General features: G+C 35.9%; 2 protein-coding genes and 2 long non-coding RNA genes across 15 annotated transcripts in view; 2 read left to right on the top strand and 2 right to left on the bottom strand.

Moving 5' to 3' along the window:
• Positions 1-19,311, top strand: part of LOC103514096 (troponin T) — a 29,013-nt gene extending 9,702 nt beyond the window's left edge. For 4 of the 12 annotated variants that reach the window (XM_026827157.1, XM_026827153.1, XM_026827151.1 and 1 more), the window contains 12 exons: positions 10,285-10,315; positions 10,766-10,891; positions 11,279-11,500; positions 11,912-12,130; positions 12,514-12,584; positions 12,894-12,915; positions 13,168-13,248; positions 15,517-15,595; positions 16,060-16,211; positions 16,680-16,721; positions 18,277-18,303; positions 18,965-19,311. In XM_026827157.1, the coding sequence (XP_026682958.1) occupies positions 10,285-10,315; positions 10,766-10,891; positions 11,279-11,500; positions 11,912-12,130; positions 12,514-12,584; positions 12,894-12,915; positions 13,168-13,248; positions 15,517-15,595; positions 16,060-16,211; positions 16,680-16,721; positions 18,277-18,294 (1,063 nt within the window). In that variant the 3' untranslated portion in view covers positions 18,295-18,303; positions 18,965-19,311. Of the gene's footprint in view, positions 1-495; positions 529-4,484; positions 4,506-7,350; positions 7,384-10,284; positions 10,316-10,765; positions 10,892-11,278; positions 11,501-11,911; positions 12,131-12,513; positions 12,585-12,893; positions 12,916-13,167; positions 13,249-14,179; positions 14,259-14,670; positions 14,750-15,516; positions 15,596-16,059; positions 16,212-16,679; positions 16,722-18,273; positions 18,304-18,964 lie in introns of all 12 variants that reach the window. The other 8 variants (XM_026827148.1, XM_026827147.1, XM_026827150.1 and 5 more) reach the window with 7 other exon arrangements.
• LOC113469452 lies at positions 876-1,736 on the top strand. The gene is made up of 2 exons (XR_003392865.1): positions 876-999; positions 1,209-1,736. It is a non-coding gene; the product is annotated as an uncharacterized LOC113469452 (long non-coding RNA).
• LOC103514100 (probable phenylalanine--tRNA ligase, mitochondrial) lies at positions 18,492-21,585 on the bottom strand. Its single transcript, XM_026827144.1, has 3 exons — positions 21,531-21,585; positions 20,957-21,252; positions 18,492-18,551 (listed from the first exon to the last, which is right to left on the bottom strand). The coding sequence occupies exons 1-3, from the start codon at positions 21,583-21,585 to the stop codon at positions 18,492-18,494; spliced, it is 411 nt and encodes a 136-aa protein (XP_026682945.1).
• A 248-nt stretch (positions 21,586-21,833) lies between these two features.
• On the bottom strand, positions 21,834-22,362 carry LOC113469451. The gene is made up of 2 exons (XR_003392864.1): positions 22,210-22,362; positions 21,834-21,881 (listed from the first exon to the last, which is right to left on the bottom strand). It is a non-coding gene; the product is annotated as an uncharacterized LOC113469451 (long non-coding RNA).
• Positions 22,363-26,441: the final 4,079 nt, after the last annotated feature.

Below are 26,441 nucleotides of genomic sequence, written 5' to 3'. Positions count from 1 at the left end.
GAACCAGTGTGAATTTGATATACGCTACCATTTATGACAGTAAATTAAACTAAACAGAAAAATCATTAGGGTGTTCTAAATTTAAAGTTATGATTCAAATTTTGTTTGGACCAAATCCAAAACAGCACAGAAGTAGTTTCTGAAAAATTTAGAACAATATTAGGGATAAATCAATTTTTTTTTCTCTCCTCTTTTTTTTATTAGGGAATTAAAGAGCGCTAAAATTGTGAATATGGACACGCTGTTTACATGAGAGCACACATACATATTCCAAGAAATTAAATTCCAGATTAATAGGTATAAGCAAGAAATTTAAAATATTGCAATGCTTTGTAGGAAACTTGGAGATTTGTTACTTTCTTGATTTGGTATTTGGTAGGTCATTTTAGAAGAGAAAATAATAGCAAATAGCAAGACATTTAAAAGACGTTTTTAATACATATGATGGGTTGCTAACTTTATCTTTTTCTTCTTTTTTGGGCAAAATATTATTAGCCAACCAGAACCAGAGCCAGTAAAAAAATCCGAGTACAGTTTGTAGTTTCCCCTTTCTAATAAAATTCTTCCTGGCTTTATAGAATTTTCCTCAAAAGAACACAGGATATTATTGTGACGAGAGTGTGAAATGATTGGAATGAAAGAAATTATGAATGAACCTACGAGTATTGTGTGACAAATCATCACTTATTTACTCAAGAAGAACCAGTGTGAATTTGATATACGCTACCATTTATGACAGTAAATTAAACTAAACAGAAAAAATCATTAGGGTGTTCTAAATTTAAAGTTATGATTCAAATTTTGTTTGGACCAAATCCAAAACAGCACCGAAGTAGTTTCTGAAAAATTTAGAACAATATTAGGGATAAATCAATTTTTTTTTTTCTCTCCTCTTTTTTTTATTGGGGAATTAAAGAGCGCTAAAACTGTGAATATGGACACGCTGTTTACATGAGAGCACACATACATATTCCAAGAAATTAAATTCCAGATTAATAGGTATAGCATGTAATCCAAATATAACGAGGATGAGGAATTGAGGACTAAAGCATAAACAAGGAAATATGACAGAGATGGAGGGGAGGACTCATACCTACTAATTACATATACATTCCATCCAAGATCCCCAATTACACCCTTACCCCACTGCACTGACACAGACCTAGATTCCCAGAGCCACACGTACTCTAGTGCACTGCCTCTAATAGGTATAAGCAAGAAATTTAAAATATTGCAATGCTTTGTAGGAAACTTGGAGATTTGTTACTTTCTTGATTTGGTATTTGGTAGCTCATTTTAGAAGAGAAAATAATAGCAAATAGCAAGACATTTAAAAGACGTTTTTAATATAATGGGTTGCTAACTTTATCTTTTTCTTCTTTTTTGGCCAAAATATTATTAGCCAACCAGAACCAGAGCCAGTAAAAAAATCCGAGTAAGTGTTATATTGGCTGACAGACAAGTTTTTCTTTGAATTTTGATCTTTTTGAAAATAATACGACTTTTTTCTGTATAATTTCGTTACATTTTTCAATTTCCATTTTACTTTATATCAGCTTACATTTTTGAACTTTTCTGTTAGTTTTGTTAGATTTTATTCAGTAAAAAGATTGATTTTTTACTGTACAATTTTGAGTTTTACATTTTTCTTCGTTTTTATTGTAAAGGATCTTACAATAAAGCATCGTCAATGTCAGACAAAATATGGTATTATTATAGGGATTAATGAATTTCGAACAAATACAGCTGAAAGTCAAACCAAATTTCCACATAGATGGGTGATATCTGAGAATCTTGTATGTATATCCTACTTATTATTACACAATCGGGTTGTTCCCCAAAACATGCACCATACGTTCAATGACACACAAGGAACACATGACAAAATAGGGATTAATGAATTTCGAACAAATACAGCTGAAAGTCAAACCAAATTTCCACATAGATGGGTGATATCTGAGAATCTTGTATGTACCTATATCCTACTTATTATTACACAATCGGGTTGTTCCCCAAAACATGCACCATACGTTCAATGACACAATACATAAGAAACACATGACAAAAATACGTAAGGGTAATAGAAAGTAACAACATGATAGTTTGTCGTTCGTTGTAGAACTCAAAAACTGTAAAAATAATCAATTTTTACTGAATTTAGTGGACCTTTTTACTTTGGTTAACATTTTTGTTGCTTATTAAAACAAAAACCAAGGTCATTTTCAGTTAAATGGTCAACTTACCAATTTCATGTGTAATTTAACTTTGGGTACCTTGAGTTTAAAAGTTTAAATAGGATTTACTTCCCGGAATTAACATGACAAAAACAACATGATAGTTTGTCGTTCGTTGTAGAACTCAAAAACTGTAAAAATAATCAATTTTTACTGAATTTAGTGGACCTTTTTACTTTGGTTAACATTTTTGTTGCTTATTAAAACAAAAACCAAGGTCATTTTCAGTTAAATGGTCAACTTACCATGTGTAATTTAACTTTGGGTACCTTGAGTTTAAAAGTTTAAATAGGATTTACTTCCCGGCATTGTTTCAAAGCATTCTGAAGTTTGTGCGATTCTGTAAAACTTGCTCCAAAATCTCCGACAGCTGACTAGTGGTGGTTAAATCGAAGCCTTACTATGTGATCGGGATGTCAGGTTATTTGTCTGCAAAGAAAAGAAAATTCTGTTTATTTTCAGTTAAATGGTCAACTTACCAATTTCATGTGTAATTTAACTTTGGGTACCTTGAGTTTAAAAGTTTAAATAGGATTTACTTCTCGGAATTATTTCAAAGCATTCTGAAGTTTGTGCGATTCTGTGAAACGTGCTCCAAAATCTTCGACAGCTGACTACATGACTAGTGGTGGTTAAATCGGGCCCTTACCGGAAAGTACCCAGTAAGTAGGATCATATTGTTAGTAACGCAAAAGCTTACAATCGCTCTTGATTAGACAGTTCCAACAAGAAATCATTTTTTAGGTGTTCTAACTTCAAGATAACAAATTTCATTGTAACAGATTACCACGTAGTACCTAATACATATGCATTTAACGAAAGAGCGCAAGCGGTAGAATATAGTGAAGCACAGGTTTTTTAGAAATTAGGACTTTTCACTCCCTCATAACTACATTAATGATTTCTTCCTTCGATTTTCAGCCTAAAATCCAAGTAGCCTCCAAATATGAACGTCGTGTAGATACCAGATCCTACGACGACAAGAAGAAGCTGTTTGAAGGCGTAAGTATTCAGTAGACAATATAGACATAGAAATCTAAAGGTCACAGAGACGCAAACAAAATGAGGTCTTATACCTTATACCACTGGCACCCTATCAATTTTAATGACAATACTGTTTCATATAACGATAAGTATTGTAAATAGTATTGATAGTGTGCGGGCGGTAATAAAGCCTTATTTTGACAATTAGCCTTATTTTCATAACTAGTTAATTACAAATAGGTGACCATTATTATGATTAATGAGTCAAGTCTACAGTCTCCTGTTGACTTAACGTTGTTCCATTTTTGGCCTTTTCAAGCGTCTGGGCTTGTGAGGAAGCCCAAAGTGCATTTCAACATGGGCATTGGACACTGAAATCTCATTTCAACTTATTGGAAACACGCTCAGAATGATTTTATTTCAGATTCATATTTTATTTTAATGAAATTTGTTATTTAAATCTGTGACCAAAATTTTAGAGAGATTTTAGAGGTTTCAATAAAACGCTTTCTAAACTCAAAGAGAGTAAAATATTATCTCTGTAAAGTGATTGCTAGAATTATAGCTATACATATTATCATTTTAAGAACCTCCTAAAAGATAAAACAATTTTTTCAGTCACAGCCTCAAATAACAATTTTCATTTTGTTCTCTTTCTCTCACATTTTCTAACACTTCTTCTACATATTATATTCATTTCTTTTTCTTTACTTTCTCTATTTTAACACAACACTCTAAACTTAGGGATGGGACGAATTGATCTTAGAAGAACAACAAAAAGTATGGAAAACCCGATATGAACGGTTCTTAAAGAGAAGAAAGAGTGAGTTATCAAAGTTATCGTTGTGTTCTTCCAAAAAAGCACCCACTTTTTGGAGAAGCATTGAAAATTTTGTTATGAACCATTTGAATGTGAATATGGAATATGAGATCTATTTTCTCTATTTGTGGAATGGGATTTGCACTTTAAAAAAGTTTATTCCTATATTTCTTCCCGGGGTAGCACTTTGAAGTAATCTGATTGACTCCGGGCATTACTGTTTTTAAATCATTCAAACACTTATTGAAATATTTTGTACATATATAAAGTTAACAAAGTACCAGCATACGTATGTCTTGATTAGCAAAATGGGTTGCTCCTATACAACTGAGAGAAATTATACAACTGCAGTAGGGAATGTGATATGGTCTAGCTTTTGTTAAGGAATTGTGGACATGTCGCATTTTGTACTAACCTAACGTTTTGTTTTGTTATTTTCTTTGCAGTGGTTCCGAAGAGGAGGAAACGTAAGTTTGTCCAGTTTAATTTTCACTAAACTTCTTATAACAATTGTTACTCTTAATGTAATGGGATCCCTACATTCAAAGTCAATAACAATATCAAGCATACTCGTAGGTACAACAACACATATACAATTACCAATTAGCTACACATCATAAGATCTCTTAAGCATCAATCTCTTAAGCTTTTATCTTCTAAAAAAAGACCTATTCTAATAAGCAGTTCCAGAATCAAATTTTATATTGATTCAAGTTAATCGATATACCTAAATAATTCTATTTGAGAAGAGGAGTCAATAAACACATACTAAGCATATTGCACTAATGGTTTTCTAGCACATTAGCGGTAGTTAGTTTTAGCCAGAAAATTTGGTTCCACAAGCAACAGAGGGCACATTTTTTTGAGTTGCTCTTTAACATAAAATACAAAACTATGGTTTATACACTTGATACTTCAACATTAGACAACGTAGACATAGTCATTCCAATTTTATTTCATATATCGTAAATATATAGTGTACTTCCCAAACTCTCTATCTAACTTTATCTTCTGTTTTTAACACCTCAACCTATGTTTTTCGGGATCCCTACATTCAAAGTCAATAACAATATCAAGCATACTCGTAGGTACAACAACACATATACAATTACCAATTAGCTACACATCAATCTCTTAAGCGCTTTTATCTTCTAAAAAAGACCTATTCTAATAAGAAGTTCCAGAATCAAATTTTATATTGATTCAAGTTAAACGATTTAAATAATTCTATTTGAGAAGAGGAGTCAATAAACACATACTAAGCATATTGCACTAATGGTTTTCTAGCACATTGGCGGTAGTTAGTTTTACCCAGAAAATTTGGTTCCACAAGCAACAGAGGGCACATTTTTTTTTTTTTGAGTTGCTCTTTAACATAAAATACAAAACTATGGTTTATACACTTGATACTTCAACATTAGACAACGTAGACATAGTCATTCCAATTTTATTTCATATATCGTAAATATGTAGTGTACTTCCCAAACTCTCTATCTAACTTTATCTTCTGTTTTTAACACCTCAACTTATGTTTTTTCATGTCTTCTCCAACTTTGCTATAATTTTATTCTTCTTCTTTTAGTCTTTAAGTATCAGCTTATATTTCTTAGCACCTCTATATTGGTTCCATATCATGACTAACAAGGAAATCGCGTTCTAAGAACGGGTATTGAATGCTGTAATTATTTTAGGGACATCTATTTTGTTCTTGAACTTTTTTGACCTCAATTTAAAGTCAAAAATGAGGGTCTTTTCCTTTTCTCCCCACTCCAAGTTTGTTCTGAGAAGTACAAACTTAAAAGTAACTTAGCAATTTCTATCCCTTTCACCCTTCTGAGTTACCCCCCCTTTCTTCCCCCGCACTTGCTGATTATACCTTATGCAGGGTGTTTTTATTTAGTTTGGGGATACAAGATATTAGTGAAGATATGGCTTTTTCGAAAGCAAAATCCCCTATATTTTGAAATTCTTGGACATAGTCTTTAATTAACATTTTCAAATGTCCCCGACTTTTTTGGAAACACCCTGTAGGTATGTATAGAAATTTTCAAATAGTTTTCAATTTCTTGTTAGATCACTTTGCTGTAAATATTATTTAGTACTTCCACCTCTCCACAACCCACTTGAGTGTACAAAACATTGTAAGCACTAAAGGCGGATTTACACTAGTCCCTCACAGCACCAGGACTTTCTCAACCAATCAAATTAGAGTGTTTTCGAAGATGGACAAATTACTTTACTCTGATTGGTTGAAACAATATCACTGTCGGTAAAACGTTGGAGTATTTGACCAGTGTAAATCAGCTCTAATTATGTACCTATGTAGAATTCAGAGGCTCAAGGAGAAACAGGCCAAGAGAAAGGTAAGTTTTAGAAGTAGCTGGTTGAAATCCCTTACAAAAGCAGTCCTAATTACAGCTATCATCAAATGATAAGGGAAAGAACTCTTAGGCCAGCCACAGCCAGGTAGACCTGATCAGGTGTCAAGTCTACCTGATAGGGTCAGTTCTACCTGAGTGTTGAATGGATGTATGTTGTGTAGAATGTTGCCATAAATCTCAACTTACAAAAATTCTTTTCAATTTGGCAACCAAGTTTTTTTTTACAACTTGATTCCTTTCTATAAAATGCCTTTGTTTTCTTCCGTCAGTTTGTAGTTTCCCCTTTCTAATAAAATTCTTCCTGGCTTTATAGAATTTTCCTCAAAAGAACACAGGATATTATTGTGACGAGAGTGTGAAATGATTGGAATGAAAGAAATTATGAATGAACCTACGAGTATTGTGTGACAAATCATCACTTATTTACTCAAGAAGAACCAGTGTGAATTTGATATACGCTACCATTTATGACAGTAAATTAAACTAAACAGAAAAATCATTAGGGTGTTCTAAATTTAAAGTTATGATTCAAATTTTGTTTGGACCAAATCCAAAACAGCACCGAAGTAGTTTCTGAAAAATTTAGAACAATATTAGGGATAAATCAATTTTTTTTTTTCTCTCCTCTTTTTTTTATTGGGGAATTAAAGAGCGCTAAAACTGTGAATATGGACACGCTGTTTACATGAGAGCACACATACATATTCCAAGAAATTAAATTCCAGATTAATAGGTATAAGCAAGAAATTTAAAATATTGCAATGCTTTGTAGGAAACTTGGAGATTTGTTACTTTCTTGATTTGGTATTTGGTAGCTCATTTTAGAAGAGAAAATAATAGCAAATAGCAAGACATTTAAAAGACGTTTTTAATACATATGATGGGTTGCTAACTTTATCTTTTTCTTCTTTTTTGGGCAAAATATTATTAGCCAACCAGAACCAGAGCCAGTAAAAAAATCCGAGTAAGTGTTATATTGGCTGACAGACAAGTTTTTCTTTGAATTTTGATCTTTTTGAAAATAATACGACTTTTTTCTGTATAATTTCGTTACATTTTTCAATTTCCATTTTACTTTATATCAGCTTACATTTTTGAACTTTTCTGTTAGTTTTGTTAGATTTTATTCAGTAAAAAGATTGATTTTTTACTGTACAATTTTGAGTTTTACATTTTTCTTCGTTTTTATTGTAAAGGATCTTACAATAAAGCATCGTCAATGTCAGACAAAATATGGTATTATTATAGGGATTAATGAATTTCGAACAAATACAGCTGAAAGTCAAACCAAATTTCCACATAGATGGGTGATATCTGAGAATCTTGTATGTACCTATATCCTACTTATTATTACACAATCGGGTTGTTCCCCAAAACATGCACCATACGTTCAATGACACACAAGGAACACATGACAAAAACAACATGATAGTTTGTCGTTCGTTGTAGAACTCAAAAACTGTAAAAATAATCAATTTTTACTGAATTTAGTGGACCTTTTTACTTTGGTTAACATTTTTGTTGCTTATTAAAACAAAAACCAAGGTCATTTTCAGTTAAATGGTCAACTTACCAATTTCATGTGTAATTTAACTTTGGGTACCTTGAGTTTAAAAGTTTAAATAGGATTTACTTCCCGGAATTATTTCAAAGCATTCTGAAGTTTGTGCGATTCTGTAAAACTTGCTCCAAAATCTCCGACAGCTGACTAGTGGTGGTTAAATCGAAGCCTTACTATGTGATCGGGATGTCAGGTTATTTGTCTGCAAAGAAAAGAAAATTCTGTTTATTAAAAATCATTTTGTAGTCTTTGATTTATCTTGGTTAGACCAGTGCTTGCATGATATCAGTTCTATGACATATAGGTCACCACTATAATGACTAGGATTCATACTTTTATCAAGTTTTCTCCAAATATGCCAGTTGGAAAGCTTTTAACTTTCAATGCTTCAGAAAAGTACAACGGAACAGTACTGTGTATTTTGCAGCTTACAACTAGTTCATAATTTTTTGATTAATTTATGTTAAAACACAATACAGAAACAACACGAACAAACAAATAAATAAATTAATAAGATGCAAAAATTCTGAACGAACGTGTAGAGAGGGCGTGTAATATTTATGTTGGGAAGTTATTTTTAAATCCGTAGCAGCTCTCGTGAATGCCAACTCGAAATTCTATCTGGGGAATACATAGGAAGATGTGGAGGCTCAAGTGAAATGAGAAGCAGATATATAGCGTTAGCATTCAATACAACACATCTCATTCACCCACAACACCAAACACAAGCATCAATACTTGACGCTGAGGGAAAGGCTTTACAATGAAAACGGACGTGTAAGATTTGATTCTACGGTGGTCTAAAGAATTAGGGTATATTATGTATGGTTTTGTATGGGGTAAATGGTCATGGATGATGAACTCAATACAACTCAGGTTGGATTGTGCAAGATAATCAAGATCTGTTAAAATGTATACAGCGTGAAAGAGCCACTTGGCTGAAACCAAATATCCTTCAAACATTCTACAAACAATAAAAGTCTTTTGTAATATATTTTCATAAACCCCAATTTTTACTGTCTACTACCTGTAATGTGTAAAATTCTTGTTTTTATTGTGTACATGTTCTCTCTATTTTGTGTTTTGCTCGTAGCATTTTAGTTGAGTTCCCTTGTAGATAAACGTGTAAATATCTGTACATAAAGTTATGTCATTGGCTTGGTAGTTCTCAGACGTAGCTCAGTGTTGATAACAATGTTCTATTTGGTTTTGGCTTGGGTTTCATTTTGTCATGTTGTGTTAACATGCATGCTTGTTTCAGAGGAACAAAAATGACCCCCATTCCAATCCGACACAAAATCTACGAGTCCTATGATACACAATGCCAGAACAAAGCCAAAATGACACTGAATGCAGCGTACTTTTTCTGTCTGGTATCATCAACCCATCCCTGATTGTCAAGAGCAAATTTTCATTCACATGGCTCTAAAGTTTGTCAAAAAGACAATAAATGTAGCCTGAGTTGGTCGACAACCATTATTTGGAGTTTGGACTTTATCGGAGAAAAGAACAAGTTGCAAAATTCGATAAAGCACTCTCTCGTTTGTTCGTGGATCAAAATTTGGGAAATTGGATTTTTGCGAAGAAAAACTCAAAATTCCCGAGTGCTATGACTTGTATACCTCTAGGAATCCTCTGATGACAAAAAATAATCACCCCAAGTCAATCCAAATTCTTTTCTGTGTAAAAAACCTTGCAACATTTTCGTTCCTCTAGCGCTAGCGACACTAATGTGTTTTCTATTGTACAAATGTGTATTTCAAGTGAAACCCCTAGCTGCAACCTACGTTTTTCGCACATTCTTTCTGTCCCCCCCCCTTTCCCCAAATGTTGATATACACTTTCTGTGATTGAAATACGGGTGACCAACATACCCGACCTTCCACTCTTGCTACTTAGCACCCCTTGCTATTTACTCTACCTCTTTTAGCACCCACCCTGTTGATTTCAGCCCCTTTCACACTCCCCTGGGATCCCTAGTCCCCTGTTCCCGTCCACTGACAAATTTATAAGTGTAGGTCACAGGGTCAGTTTTGTTTGGGTTTGAATCTCAGGGGAAAACTTAATTAAAAAACGACAAGAAAAAAGTATCAAGGTAGATACACACTACTATCACGTGACGTGACGTGATAGTAGTGTGTTTCTACCTTTCGTGTCAGTTGCTTTGAGTTTTCACTGCCCAAACCAAACGGATCGTGTGGTTTATACCTGAGAAAAGGATCATACTTGTGATATGAAATCGGTGCAATACTGACATGTTTTACTAGGACCTTATTAATGTAATCCAATTTTCTTTTCTTCTAGCGCGGGAGGTGGTGACCCAGAATTCGTCAAGGTAAGCAAAAAAGCCATAAACATCAATCAGCCCAAAAGACATGAATGACAAATGACCATCATGACCATTTGACCCATAAGCACAGTTTTTACTGTAGGGTTAGCACGGAGTCAAGGACAAACATCAGATATTAGTTACGCCCTCCCTAAAACTTGACATTTCAAATAAAAAAAATTGGACCGATTGCAATACTTTCATTACTAGTATAGCTCCGCTATACTGTAGTAATAGAAAGTAAAAATCCGTGTACTCGTACAGATAAAAGTCATGCCAAATCTGCAATATGGATTTGGAAGTGTTTCTTCATCATATTTGAAGCTCTATACCCCGAAGGATATCTTTTCGGGGCTCCTTCCGCGATGAATAACTTTGAGTACAATCGCCTTTAACTTGTAATAAAACTTGTTCTGACTTCCGCAATTCTAATCATATGTTTATCCTGTCCCACAGAGACAAGAAGCCAAATCCTCCGCCCTTGACGAACAACTGAAGGAATACATTGTAGAATGGAGAAACCAGAGAGCCAAAGAAGAAGAGGACCTGAAGAGGCTCAAGGAGAAACAGGCCAAGAGAAAGGTAAGTTTTAGAAGAAGCTGGTTGAAATTCCTTACAAAAAGCAGTTCACTTAATTACAGCTATCAAATGGGAAAAAAACTCTTAGGCCAACCACAGCCAGGTAGACCTGATCAGGAGTCAGGTCTACCTGATAGTGTGTGTGTGCTCATCAGGTGTCAGGTATACTTGATCAGGTGTACCTGTCAGGTCTACCTGATAGTGAGTGGCTGGTCTTACCAAGAGCAAACATTGGCGCAAATGGCCAAGTTTACGTTAAGATCTTTTTACGCTATTTCCTCATAGCGTTTCTATCAATGTTCTCTTGGACTTTTACGTTATAAAATTATTTGCAATTTTTTTGAATGTTAATCGTTTTCTCAAACATCCGTCTCTTTCTGATAATCCCAGGTCATGCGTGCCGAAGAAGAACAGAAAATGGCACAAAGAAAAAAAGAAGAAGAAGAGCGTAGACAGCGCGAGGTTGAAGAGAAAAAGCAGAGAGATCTGGAGGAGAAGAGACAGCGTCTGGAAGAGGCCGAGAAGAAACGCCAGGCCATGATGGCGGCCCTGAAAGAACAGACCAACAAATCCAAGGGACCCAACTTCACCATCCAGAGAAGAGAGCCAGGAGTAAGTAGAATGGAATATACATTGTTTATCTTGGTGGGAGAGGACTGAAAAGTCCCTTTACCCCCGCAAACAAGTAACTTTGTAAAAAAGGAACATGGTGACAGGTGTGAAAGTTCAGTTGATCTTTTGTCGCTCTTGAAGTTCTGGACATTTAGTGTAATAGGTTGATGTTCAACTTTACAAAGTAACTATAGCAAAGACAAAACAGTAGCTGGTGAGGAGTAACAAATTTGACAATGAGTAGGTAAATTTGCAGTCATGGAGTCCTTTCTACCAAATTATGTGGACAAGTGGAATGATCCAACACTGACGTTCAAAATATCACCACAGTATTCCCAGTAAAATAATATCCCTAAAACTAGTATCCTCCAAGACAACCAACTATAAATATTTTATCTTTTTTCATTCCAGCTCACCCTTTCCACCGCTCAACTAGAAAGAAACAAGACCAAGGAGCAAATCGAAGAGGAGAAGAAAATCGCTCTCAACATCAGAATAAAGCCCCTGAATGTCGAGGGCTGGAGCATTCACAAGCTGCAAGCCAAGGCCACTGAACTGTGGGAGACCATTGTCAAGCTGGAAACCGACAAATATGACCTTGAAGAAAGACAGAAAAGACAGGACTACGATGTAAGTAAAATAATAATAAATAAAAAAATAATGCCCTCACCTGGGCAAGGCAGACCTGGGTTCAATCCCCGGTATGTCCAAACACCCAATCTTTTCAACAATGCAACGTGAGATAGAGATAGGCATGAGATACTCGTAGGATACTTATCTCATGGGCACAGGAAAATTGGGTACTGGAAAACGATCCCACTATGCACTCAGTAAGTTATAATTAAACTGGGATATTTCATTTTGAACTGTGATATTTCATTTTGAAAAAGGAACTTGGGAAGCACTATTACAACTATAACAATTGCATTAAGACACGGGGACCTATATCCTCGTATACATCAGCACATCACATAAGAGCGTAACTGAATTCCTGACATTTTCTTTGTTTACAGTTAAAAGAATTGAAAGAGAGACAGAAACAACAACTCAGGCATAAAGCTCTCAAGAAAGGATTAGACCCAGAGTAAGTACTATCTGTAAAACCCCAACATGGTTAACTGTACAAAACCTCAAGATCAAATTTGATAAACAAAAGGGGACGTACGAGTATCTATCTGGGGGGTATTTTTTTTTTTTTCATTGGAGGGAAATATTGGAGATTTTGAAGTAATTTATTGAAACACCAGATGAAGGAAACATCCCATTCCATTGCCTAATCACCTAATGTCTACAAATATCAGGAAAAGTGAGATCCTCTAAGATCCACGACAAATAGTCATCTCTCACACTTACTATCTTACTAACGACTTGAATTTTTGTTCTTGTTTTTCAGAGCCCTTACCGGAAAGTACCCAGTAAGTAGGATCATATTGTTAGTAACGCAAAAGCTTACAATCGCTCTTGATTAGACAGTTCCAACAAAAAATCATTTTTTAGGTGTTCTAACTTCAAGATAACAAATTTCATTGTAACAGATTACTACGTAGTACCTACATATTTAACGAAAGAGCGCAAGCGGTAGAATATAGTGAAGCACAGGTTTTTTAGAAATTAGGACTTTTCACTCCATCGTAACTACATTAATGATCTCTTCCTTCGATTTTCAGCCTAAAATCCAAGTAGCCTCCAAATATGAACGTCGTGTAGATACCAGATCCTATGACGACAAGAAGAAGCTGTTTGAAGGCGTAAGTATTCAGTAGACAATGTAGACATAGAAATCTAAAGGTCACAGAGACCGAAACAAAATGAGGTCTTATACCTTATACCACTGGCACCCAATCAATTTTAATGACAATACTATTTCATATAACGATAAGTTAGTATTGTAAATAGTATTGATAGTGTGCGGGCGGTAATAAAGCCTTATTTTTACAATTGGCCTTATTTTCATAACTAGTTAATTACAAATAGGTGACCATTATCATGATTAATGAGTCAAGACTTAACGTTGTTCCATTTTTGGCTGCTCTTCAAGCGTCTGGGCTCGTGAGGAAGCCCAAAGTGCATTTCAACATGGACATTGGACACTGAAATTTTATTTCAATTTATTGGAAACACGCTTAGAATGATTTTATTTCAGATTCATCTTTTATTTTCATGAAATTTGTTATCTGAAAAATTATTATGATTAATGAGTCAAGTCTACAGTCTCCTGTTGACTTAACGTTGTTCCATTTTTGGCCTTTTCAAGCGTCTGGGCTTGTGAGGAAGCCCAAAGTGCATTTCAACATGGGCATTGGACACTGAAATCTCATTTCAACTTATTGGAAACACGCTCAGAATGATTTTATTTCAGATTCATATTTTATTTTAATGAAATTTGTTATTTAAATCTGTGACCAAAATTTTAGAGAGATTTTAGAGGTTTCAATAAAACGCTTTCTAAACTCAAAGAGAGTAAAATATTATCTCTGTAAAGTGATTGCTAGAATTATAGCTATACATATTATCATTTTAAGAACCTCCTAAAAGATAAAACAATTTTTTCAGTCACAGCCTCAAATAACAATTTTCATTTTGTTCTCTTTCTCTCACATTTTCTAACACTTCTTCTACATATTATATTCATTTCTTTTTCTTTACTTTCTCTATTTTAACACAACACTCTAAACTTAGGGATGGGACGAATTGATCTTAGAAGAACAACAAAAAGTATGGAAAACCCGATATGAACGGTTCTTAAAGAGAAGAAAGAGTGAGTTATCAAAGTTATCGTTGTGTTCTTCCAAAAAAGCACCCACTTTTTGGAGAAGCATTGAAAATTTTGTTATGAACCATTTGAATGTGAATATGGAATATGAGATCTATTTTCTCTATTTGTGGAATGGGATTTGCACTTTAAAAAAGTTTATTCCTATATTTAAAAGTCCCTTTTAAATAACTGTTCGACTATTGGATGTCAATTTGCACTTTTAGACCTGTATGTATGTATTGACAAATTCTACTTTGCATTTATCGTCCTTTTCATTTATCATACAAATTCTTATACAAGTTATGTAATTAGGCATTTCTTAAACTCCTTGAAAATCTTGAAATAATAACCCATGTTCTCAATAATTATGTTTTTTGTTTGAAAAAAACACAATTTCAACTCCCCAACAACGTAGGGTTGGGACAATTTGTCGAGCGAAGAGCAACAAAAAATATGGAAATCCCGGTTTGAAACTTTCCAGAAAAGAAAAGCCAGTAAGTAGCTGCAGAGCAGTAGCACCGCAACAACTTCTCTCAGCTTTTAGTCACACTTTGTACAGAAAGCTTACCGATCCCCTAGTTTTTAGCTCTTCTTATATTCTTTTCAGTAGAAAAGCAGTTGTTGGACCTTTTCCCCAGCTTACAATTTCGAACTAGAAAACTTTTCGATGACAAAGTTGTATGGATTTTAGAATTTTATAAAGGCTTATTTTGGAGACATACTTTGAAACCTGCTATCTAGTTAGAAAGATATTTTTCATGTTTGAATACCCTAAGCTTAAATGTAAAATGATTGTACAAAAAATACTACACATAAATCCCTTATTATGTGCATTTCGAAAATAATTTATCGTACACCGAAACCATAGACGTAGCAACTCCTTCGAGTATGTTAGGTGGTCTGTTTTCTACCAATGTTAGCTGTTAGCCACATCCCTTTTCTTCAAACTGTACAGTCTGTACACTCTAGAGACCTAGAAATTAGAAACAAGCACGTCCCGGATTTTCAAACCCTGTCCCTAAATTTTCTTTGTACCATAAAGACTAACTTTTCATTTTCCTTACTAACATCTTCTTCTTCCAAGTAATCTAAACGATGACGATTACTTTACGCATTTTGTACCCCTGCATTTCCCCTCGCAATTCTATGTATTCCCCCTTGCAGTCCCCCCACCCTGTTGTGCTACCCTTTGTTTTTCATTTTGTTGTTTTTGTTTTCTTTCTGTTTGTTTTCCGTTTGATGGTAAATTCCACCTATTTAGGGCTACCTGAGTCTGACGAAGGAAAGTTTGGAAAAACAGTACGCCGAGAAGGTTGACCAATTTGGAAACCGCCAGAAAAGTAAGTTTATTGGGGGGCGTTTGAAGTGTTTTATTTTTGGAGAAGAGGGAAGTATAAAGTGGAAGTGGGTAGGAACATAATTCTGAATATTTGGGACTACGCCAAAGAAGAAAAGAACAAAGAATTAAAACATGACTGGAAGACAGGATAAAACCAGCATCTACTTATGAAGACTTGAATGCATTTAAATTGGACAAATTCAAAGAACGTATGGGAATAACAATGAAATCGACCAAAAAAAAAGATGTGCCAAAACAATATTCTTCAATTGCAGGTATTTGCCAAATTTTCCAACAGTTTCTGAAAAGTAGGAACTTACTGTAATTAAAAAGGAACAAAATGATTACTTTGTGAAATTATTTTATAGAAAACAATAAACAAAATTATTATTAATATTAGGCTAGTTAAACTAATTGAGTGCTCAAATAACTGATCAAATGCTTTTTCGACGTCCATTTTTCCAGCTAAGTTACCCAAATGGTTCGGCGAGCGTCCCGGCAAGAAGAAGGACGCCCCAGAATCCCCGGAGGAAGAGGAGGTGAAGAGAGATGATGAGGAGGAGGAGAACCCCATCTACCTGAAGATCTCTGACGACGAAGAGGAGAAGGAGGAAGAGGTAAGAAAGAGAGAACATAACGAAAGAAATGTAAGAAATAGAGAAGATATGAAAGAATGAGAGAAGGGAAGGAATATTTCATTCGATTTAAACTGAATAAATGAGTAAAATAGAAAATTCAATAAATTCAAATGAACAGTCAATCAAATCAATCAATTGGAGTCAATAGTAATCAAGCGTGTTAGGAGACGCGCAAATGTCAAGAGTTCGAAGCGACCGACACCCGGCTTAAATTGAGACGAAAAAGATTTTAAAGGGTTTCGGCATTTTCATTTTACTAACAGTAATTTTAATCTTCATTCAGCTTAGTTCCCTATTAGAAAAGAATAGAATATAACTTGTTTATACTGCTCGAATAAAACTAAAAGGTCCCTTTTCCCCAGCCCCAGCAGTTAAACAAGGTCTTGTGTATTTTACATGTAATGACACAGTTCAGTTTTTAATTTCATTTATGATTTATTTGCTCAGGTCGAAGAAGAGGAAGAAGAGGAGGAGGAGGAGGAGGAAGAAGAAGAAGAGGAGGAAGAGTTGAAGTATTTTTTTTGGGGGGGGGGGTGTAAGGTGGAAGTGGGTAAAATTCTGAATACTTGGGGCTACGTCAAAGAGGAAAAGACCAAAGAATTAAAGTAAGACTGGAAGAAAGGGTAAAACCATTGCCTATGAAGAATATGAAGACTTGGTTACATATAAATTAGACAATAGCCAGTTTTTGGAACTAAAATTGGCATCCCGTTAACCGTTAACTGAACTTTTTAAAGTTATTTGACGAAAACTTGGTTCTGCGCATGTGCAGAACCGAGTTTTCGTCAAATAGCGTTAAAGAGTTCAGTTAAAGGGACGCTAATTTTGGTTGAAAAACTTGCTAATATCAAAGACCTCGGTGTATTTAATTGGAATTAGAACAACAATGAAATCGACCAAAAAAAGGTGTGCCAAAACAATTTTTTCAGATTCTAGGTAGGTATTGTCAAATTTTCACATCAGCCTAATGTTAATCCAAGCAAGTGCTCAATAACTGATGATGTTTTTTCGACGTCCTCATAAGTAGCCATAATAAATGGAACATCAAGAAATTTATAGAAGATTAGTTTTGAGCAATGAGCAGCATTTCATAATACTTCTCAAGCAGCATTTCTTACCTCTATCCAGAATTTCATGTCGAATAACGCCACAGCCGAGGATTTCCACCCACTTATCGTTGAGCAGAATTTCTAGCTCCCAGGAAGGATGTGTGAATGGGAAATACTCGGAGATCCATCTCATTTGTATGTCTGAGGAACAGAACGGAAAACTGTAGAGTAACTAGATTATGTAGCCCTTGCTGAGATTTACATAAAGGGCCTCTCACAAAGGCCCAATGAAGCCCAAAAACAAATCAATGTGTAATAGTAAGAGACAATAGCTGGGATATAGCTACCTAACAGTTAATTGGTCTCAAAAAGTTGAAAATAATCATATTAATTTAATAAAATGAAAATTTGGTTTTCTTGGGAAAAATCTACTCCTAAAAATTCTTATCTGAGTCTAGTTTCCAAGGACAAGATTGTTTTCTTGACACTCTCATTAATAGTAAGAGACAATAGCTGGGATATAGCTACCTAACAGTTAATTGGTCTCAAAAAGTTGAAAATAATCATATTAATTTAATAAAATAAAAATGTGGTTTTCTTTAGAAAAATCTATTCCTAAAATTCTTATCTGAGTTTAGTTTCCCAGGACAAGATTGTTTTCTTGACACTCTCATCAGGTACATACCATCTCCAAACAAAATCTTGGCAAGTTTCACAAGGGAGTTTTTCAGCTTTTGTTCCATAACTTTGGTAGCATCTAGGGTGTGTCTTGCTTGTTTTTCATCTGTGTGAACTCCTCCCTGTTCAAATATGACTATGTTTTGTCCTATGGACTCTGAGATCTGAAGAAAGGAAGATATGATTTAAATGCAAGTAACTTTTCTGGTGGTTTTAAAGAGGTGTTTTGGTAGTTATTTACTGAAGTTCTTGAAGAGCTGGTGGCTAGCAGCTATTCACTAGTGATGCTTTATCATGTATTCCATCAATAAGAGGAGGAAGAAGAGGAAGAATAAACAGCCAAGGTAAAGTATGAACTTATTTAATACGTATACCGTTTTTATTCCGTGATGAATTGTTCATAAATGTCGTATATAGCTAGAAACACTACTATCACGTCCTGTGAGCTCATGGGACGTGACAGTAGTGTGTTTCTACCTTAACTTTCAGACGAGACAGTCTGTCTAATTTTGATGAACTACGTATACCGTTTTTATTCCGTGATGAATTGTTCATAAATGTCGTATATAGCTAGAAACACTACTATCACGTCCTGTGAGCTCATGGAACGTGACAGTAGTGTGTTTCTACCTTAACTTTCAGACGAGACAGTCTGTCTAATTTTGATGAAATTTGGGAGAAATGTTCAACACATAAAGGAAATTTTACCATTGAATATTGAATCCTGGGTTTGGTCGTATCTTTGGGGGCCCCGTAGGGATCTTTTTTCAGTGTGAGGTCTGCAGTTCACTGAACAACTAAGTAGATCTGCATTAAAATGTTCAACACATAAAGGAAATTTTACCATTGAATATTGAATCCTGGGTTTGGTCGTATCTTTGGGGGCCCCGTAGGGATCTTTTTCAGAGTGAGGTCTGCAGTTCACTGAACAACTAAGTAGATCTGCATTGAGATTACAATCAAAATAAACGCTTATTAATTTAGACTGTATTGAATTTCTTACAGGCTAACAACTAACTGGACAACACTCCACCAATGCCTCGAAAGCCTCGAAACACCAATCAGAATTCTGCAAACCCGAAACGAGCTTTCAAACGAAACAAAGAGAACCCAAGTGTATGTCCTATTCCATCAAAACAACCTTGTGTCACCGTGTCTTGTCATTTTATCTGGACCTAAAATGTAACAAACGACAAAACATCTGTTTTAACATCATGTACTTATCATACTTTACACCATGTGAAGATTCCATGTTATACACCTGTATAACATCAAGGACCCTGATATCTTTTATAAAGATGATTTTTACAACAAATTAACTAAAAAAATAACTTACCTACCCCCCTCATCCCTACCTTCGTTATTTCGTGTTTGAAAAGTTCAATGTATTACCTACCTATGTCTTCTTGTATACCTACCTAATAAATTTAAGTTTAAGTATTTTATTTATTTATTTAAACACTATTGAAATAAAACACTTTATTTTATTAGTTTAATTAAGAGGCGGTGGATTTTATTTCGAATGTTCGTTTTGAAAAGCAAGAAACTTTAGAGCACGGATAGAGTGGTTCTAGTAACTGGGACGAAGGAAGTCTTGAACACAGGTTGCTCTTGCCAAAATGCGGCTTCCGGTTTTTCTAATTTCTAGCGGACAAGTGGTCTACAGTTCACACTATGATCGCATCCTTATATCAGAGAGGAGGATATTCTTCTCTGTCCATTATGAAATGGATCAAATCACTCATAATTTTAACCCAGGAGACATGTGGTTTTCATTTCACCAATCGACGCTATTTTTTTTACCTATTTAGGGAGGTACTGTTCTGGCACTAGCAGGACTAAAAACCATGTGATTTAAAGAAAAACGAGGAAGAAACGGTCCTATTATAGGACCGTGCAAATAAGTCCGGAGCTTGAGGATAAAATTCGCCCCCGGGGCGGGAATTGGACCCGCGACTTAGCGCTTACAAGGAAGGTTGTAAGCCTGAAAGTCAGTTTTTTTCCATCAAAGTGAACTGTAGAACCCAGAGTGCTAAACTACGACTATTTGCTGTAGAATAAACATATGTATGTGTGTAGCTCCTGTTTTCCGTTAACACATTGAGGATAAAATTCGCCCCCGGGGCGGGAATTGGACCCGCGACTTAGCGCTTACAAGGAAGGTTGTAAGCCTGAAAGTCAGTTTTTTAAAGTGAACTGTAGAACCCAGAGAGCTAAACTACGACTATTTGCTGTAGAAAAAACATATGTATGTGTGTAGCTCCCGGCCATTTTTTTTCCGTTAAGCTACGATAGAAAGTAAAAATCCGTGTACTCGTACAGATAAAAGTCATGCCAAATCTGCAATATGGATTTGGAAGTGTTTCTTCATCATATTTGGCTCTATGAAGGATATCTTTTCGGGGCTCCTTCCGCGATGAATAACTTTGAGTACAATCGCCTTTAACTTGCAGTCCTATGCGAGCAGTATAAATAAGCACTATTATTATTATTGCTTCCCACATTTGCTTTTGTTAAGGCAGGGCTGTATTTAGGGGGGGACTTAGGCTTTCCCCCTTCTCCTTCTTATTATGCTTCTCCTCCTCCTCCGGAGATTTCATAGACTAAGCTAGATAGGTTAGCTAGGGAACTCGATATGTAAAACAGATAGGTAGATAGAAAAGGGTATGCCCGTTCACTGTGTAAATAAATAAATAAATATCCTGTGATCCTTGACTACTTTGTTGCACTTTTTTATGTAAAAATATAGCAGGAGGACGAAGAAGAGGAAGAAGAGGAGGAGGAGGAGGAGGAAGAAGAAGAAGAGGAGGAATTTAGACTGCTGGGGTAAAGGGACTTTTTAGTCTCATTCGAGCAGGATAAACAAGGTATATTCTATTCTATTCTATTCTATTCTACTTTGTTGCACTTTTTTATGTAAAAATACTCTTGGCTGGTGGGAGTAAAAATAGTCATGATCTTCAGACTTGTACCTACACCAATGTCTCCTCTACTCACCTGATCTCGATTGAGTAAATGCACTCCATCTGCCTGATGGAACACAGGGAAATGAGTTGAGTCTATCTGATCTCGCCTGTACACATCACCAAACACCACAAAGTTATCCAGTCCCATCCGAATCAGTTCACTCTGATGAGCTGTGGTGTGTGCACGAAGCAAATACTCTCGGTTCACATAGTAACAGTCATTCTTACTCCGACTCACATGGTCTTTAGCTACAAGGAGACTGTCAAAATTTTCTTCCACAGTCACAACTGGGGAGATACTGTCATAGATGGAAAAGATTGGAGTCCCTGTGAGGGAAGAATGTAAAATGGTCTGATAAACATACCTACCTAGCTACCTACTCATGGATGGAAATTTAGAAATCCAAAATTCTTTGGGTTGACAAAAAAAAAAAAAAAAAAAAAAAAAAAATTTTTAGAAATCCAAAATTCTTTGGGTTGACAAAAAAAAAAAGAAAAAAAAAACTTTGATAACAAAGCTTAATAAATTAAACAAATAAAACCTCATTCTACCAATATAAAGAAGGTACTTAGACAACTTCATTGTTTTCTAACAGTAAACTTACCCTTCTTACCAACAAATTCTGAGTAGAAGAAATTGATTATCCTCTGTTTCAACATACACAGTGGGTGATATTTCTTATTATGAAGGTTTTTGTTGAGGTAGGATAGAATCTTGGGTGTAACATTGGTGTAATCGTCAGTATGGTAAGTTTTCCCGTTGATAGTGAGGGTGGCCTTTTCAACATCATTTTTCACAGCATGTGTGGAGAATCTCAGGAGGTTAAGATAACAGCTTGTGTGGCGGCTGAAAACTGGTTTGACGATACATCTGTTATCTCAGGAGGTTAAGATAACAGCTTGTGTGGCGGCTGAAAACTGGTTTGACGATACATCTGTTCACTCGAGAATAGCTCCTGAAAAATAAATGACAAATATATTGTACTTGTTTGGTAATGGATTCTGGCCTGTGTCCACTACAGATTTATACACAAGGACGGGTTTTTGTGGCGAGTCGGACTTTAGGATATGACATGTATGGGCACCAGAAAGGTAGGTAGGTAGACAAGAAAAATACACGAGCACAAGTACTTGTTTGGTAATGGATTCTGGCCTGTGTCCACTACAGATTTATACACAAGGACGGGTTTTTGTGGCGAGTCGGACTTTAGGATAATATGTCATGTATGGGCACCAGAAAGGTAGGTAGGTAGACAAGCTGAAAAATACACAAGCACTTAGTACCTGAGGAACATTTTAGCAAGCTGATGACGAAGACGATACCTATGATAACTGAAGCATCATTTTAATAATGTCAAAAATTAACAGAAAGGCAAGAAAGAGCGGAAACCGAAAAGAAAAATGGAAAAATCGGACAAGCAAACCCGGAACTCAACTTTTGTTAAAAATTTAAAATTTCACTTTTTTTGATATTTCATGATAACTGAAGCATCATTTTAATAATGTCAAAAATTAACAGAAAGGCAAGAAAGAGCGGAAACCGAAAAGAAAAATGGAAAAATCGAACAAGCAAACCCGGAACTCAAGTTCTGTTGATGATGATCGGGCGGGAATCGAACCCGCGGCCTAGCGCTTACAAGGCAGACGCACTACCAACTAAGCTAACTAGGCTGGAGATTTTGTGTCTTTCATTAAACAGCATGTCAAGAAATCATTAAGGAGTTGTCCTTTTAACTACTTCCTTGAGGTCTATCAGTCATCAGTCATCACAGTAGGTGAGTTCTGAGTGTTAAAATGAATTTTAAAAATTGCCGCCGGGACAGCTATCTCACGTCGTCCGAGCTCATCTCAGCCCTGTTCATAAACACACCCTCAGCCCTGTTCATAAACACACCCTCACTTTTCAGCATTTTACAACTTGTCCAGTATTCTCTAACCTCCATGATAAACAAACTAAACCCCGCGAAATTTCAAATGAGCATAAAATTTCCAAAAAAGTGGAAAAAGGCCGAAAAGCATACGTTTCTCCAATTTTCTTGAAATTTCATGATTTTCCTGTGAAAAATACCTAAAGTGCACCTATTATTAGGTTTATTTTGTTCAGGAATAATTTCTAGTGGAAAGATTTTGTGTCTTTCATTAAACAGCATGTCAAGAAATCATTAAGGAGTTGTCCTTTTAACTACTTCCTTGAGGTCTATCAGTCATCACAGTAGGTGAGTTCTGAGTGATTTCTACACAAGGACGGGTTTTTGTGGCGAGTCGGACTTTAGGATATGTCATGTATGGGCACCAGAAAGGTAGGTAGGTAGACAAGCTGAAAAATACACGAGCACATATTACCTGAGGAACATTTTAGCAAGCTGATGTCGAAGACGATACCTATGATAACTGAAGCATCATTTTAATAATGTCAAAAATTAACAGAAAGGCAAGAAACGGAAACCGAAAAGAAAAATGGAAAAATCGAACAAGCAAACCCGGAAGTCCCGGAACTCAAGTTTTGTTAAAATTTCACTTTTTTTGATATTTCAAAAAATGAAAAAATTCCCGCTACTGATAAACGAATGGTCAAGGAGGATAGAAGGGAGTCGCTACGAGCAAGGGTTACAAAAAGTGAAGCTATCGGCTTCACTTTTGATAAAAAATTTTATCCCAGCCACTGATCACACACCTCCAAGATTAGCCTCACTTTTCAGCATTTTACAACTTGTCCAGTATTCTCTAACCTCCATGATAAACAAACTAAACCCCGCGAAATTTCAAATGAGCATAAAATTTCCAAAAAAGTGGAAAAAGGCCGAAAAGCATACGTTTCTCCAATTTTCTTGAAATTTCATGATTTTCCTGTGAAAAATACCTAAAGTGAAAAGTGCACCTATTATTAGGTTTATTTTGTTCAGGAATAATTTCAAGTGTAAAGATTTTGTGTTTTTCATTAAACAGCATGTCAAGAGATCATTAAGGAGTTGTCCTTTTAACTACTTCCTTGAGGTCTATCAGTCATCACAGTAGGTGAGTTGGCCGAAAAGCATACGTTTCTCCAATTTTCTTGAAATTTCATGATTTTCCTGTGAAAAATACCTAAAGTGCACCTATTATTAGGTTTATTTTGTTCAGGAATAATTTCTAGTGGAAAGATTTTGTGTCTTTCATTAAACAGCATGTCAAGAAATCATTAAGGAGTTGTCCTTTTAACTACTTCCTTGAGGTCTATCAGTCATCACAGTAGGTGAGTTCTGAGTGTTAATGAGGTTACGTTACACCCTTTGTGAGCAAGAATACAGAAGTCAGTGATGTCGGTAATTATGCAGAAGTCATGTCCGTGGAAAAAAAGCTCCTTTTTAGTCCGTCCTTCCTTTATTATTACAATAGTAATAAAAAGGTATAAGGGACGGACTATTGTATTCGCTTCGGTGTTGTCTGTCTCTCTGTCGGTCGGTCTGTCTGTCTGTCCCCATAGAAGGACTTATCCAAACCTGGTCGACCTATATGTCAAATTAAAGGTTGTTTGTGCCAGTTCCTTTGGTAGCAATATTCCACGAATGTGACTTCTGCACAAGTACCGTGATGTCTCTTGGAGCAAGTGAGAAAGAAATGCTTTTGGTATCCTATGTAGTTAAATGCGTTTCTCCGAGTGAGGTGGAATTAGAGCTTTTTATCTTCTCATTTAGGTATTGGAAACCACAGAACATGTATGATCGAATAGCAAGTACTGTAGAACCTCAATTATTCCAACTAATTGGTACCAAGGATAGTTGAAATAATTGAAAATCGGTATAAAGCAATGGAAAAGGGTCCTTCCTTTATTATTACAATAGTAATAAAAAGGTATAAGGGACGGACTATTGTATTCGCTTCGGTGTTGTCTGTCTCTCTGTCGGTCGGTCTGTCTGTCTGTCCCCATAGAAGGACTTATCCAAACCTGGTCGACCTATATGTCAAATTAAAGGTTGTTTGTGCCAGTTCCTTTGGTAGCAATATTCCACGAATGTGACTTCTGCACAAGTACCGTGATGTCTCTTGGAGCAAGTGAGAAAGAAATGCTTTTGGTATCCTATGTAGTTAAATGCGTTTCTCCGAGTGAGGTGGAATTAGAGCTTTTTATCTTCTCATTTAGGTATTGGAAACCACAGAACATGTATGATCGAATAGCAAGTACTGTAGAACCTCAATTATTCCAACTAATTGGTACCAAGGATAGTTGAAATAATTGAAAATCGGTATAAAGCAATGGAAAAGGGCACAAAATTTAGATACAAAAGAACAAAATGGTTAATAAATACCTTATTTTGAACTGATTTTGGGGTTGAAATAATAGAGTATTGAAATAATCAAGGTTCTACTGTATTGAGAAATAATCAACATACTTAGGGAGGGCTACTCCGTAACCGGCTGAGAACAAAAATGAAAGAAAAGTTCATAAAATTTGAGAGCCAAAGAAGAAGAATTGAACAGGCTCAAGGAGAAACAGGCAAAGCCGGGAATCGAACCCGGGACCTCTGGCGTGCAAGCCGAGTGTGATATCCACTCGGCCACAGAGGTTGCTCCCAAGAGAAAAATATTTTAATTTCAAACAAAAATAACTTACAACTTTGACGAGGTTTGATAAAGGGAACTGTCACACACAAAAAGCCCACCTAGAGGCTTAGGGAGACCGTGTGGGGACCTAATTTCCTATAGGAGTGCTAAGCTCCATAAATCTACAAGACAGGCGCTCTACTCTCCAAGATAAATAGGCTGGCAATAAAGTTCTTACCGCCAGCCTAGTTAGCTTGGTTGGTAGCGCGTCTGCCTCGTAAGCGCTAGGCCGCGGGTTCGATTCCCGCCCGGGGAGGATTTTATCCTGAGCGGATAATGTTCGTTCTCGGAACGGCCGGCTTTCTAGTATCCCGTCTTCATTCTCTCTTCGATTTCGGGACGATAAGACCTTGGAAGTAACAGTTCCCTCAATAAAAACTTGAAAAAAAAAAAAGAAAAGAACAAAAAAAAAAGTTCTTACCTTGAACACAATCTTCTGATTCACATCCTCAGTTCTGAACTGATTGAGGAATCCAGAGTCTTCACTGAAGAATATCCTAATGTCGGGAATAGAGTACAACTGCATGGCAATACGTTCTAGACCCAGACCGAACGCCCATCCAATTCTATCACCGGCCCCCACTGAAACACACACAGAAAATTTCAGCTTAAAAAAAAGAGGTTTGATGAAGGGGAACTGTAACTGCTAGGGTCTTATCGTCCCGAAAGCGAAGAGAGAAGGAAGATGGGATGGGAGAAAGCCAGCCGTTCCGAGAACGAACCTTACTTATTTGTTTAGGTGTTGAGGATAAAATTCGCCCCCGGGGCGGGAATTGGACCCGCGACTTAGCGCTTACAAGGAAGGTTGTAAGCCTGAAAGTCAGTTTTTTTTCATCAAAGTGAACTGTAGAACCCAGAGTGCTAAACTGCGACTATTTGCTGTAGAATAAAAATATGTATGTGTGTAGCTCCTGGCCATTTTTTTTCCGTTAAGC

Source organism: Diaphorina citri, unplaced genomic scaffold (assembly GCF_000475195.1).
Source record: "Diaphorina citri unplaced genomic scaffold, Diaci psyllid genome assembly version 1.1 scaffold1081, whole genome shotgun sequence".
Lineage (NCBI taxonomy): Eukaryota > Metazoa > Arthropoda > Insecta > Hemiptera > Psyllidae > Diaphorina > Diaphorina citri.
This window is presented reverse-complemented; position numbering and strand designations above follow the sequence as displayed.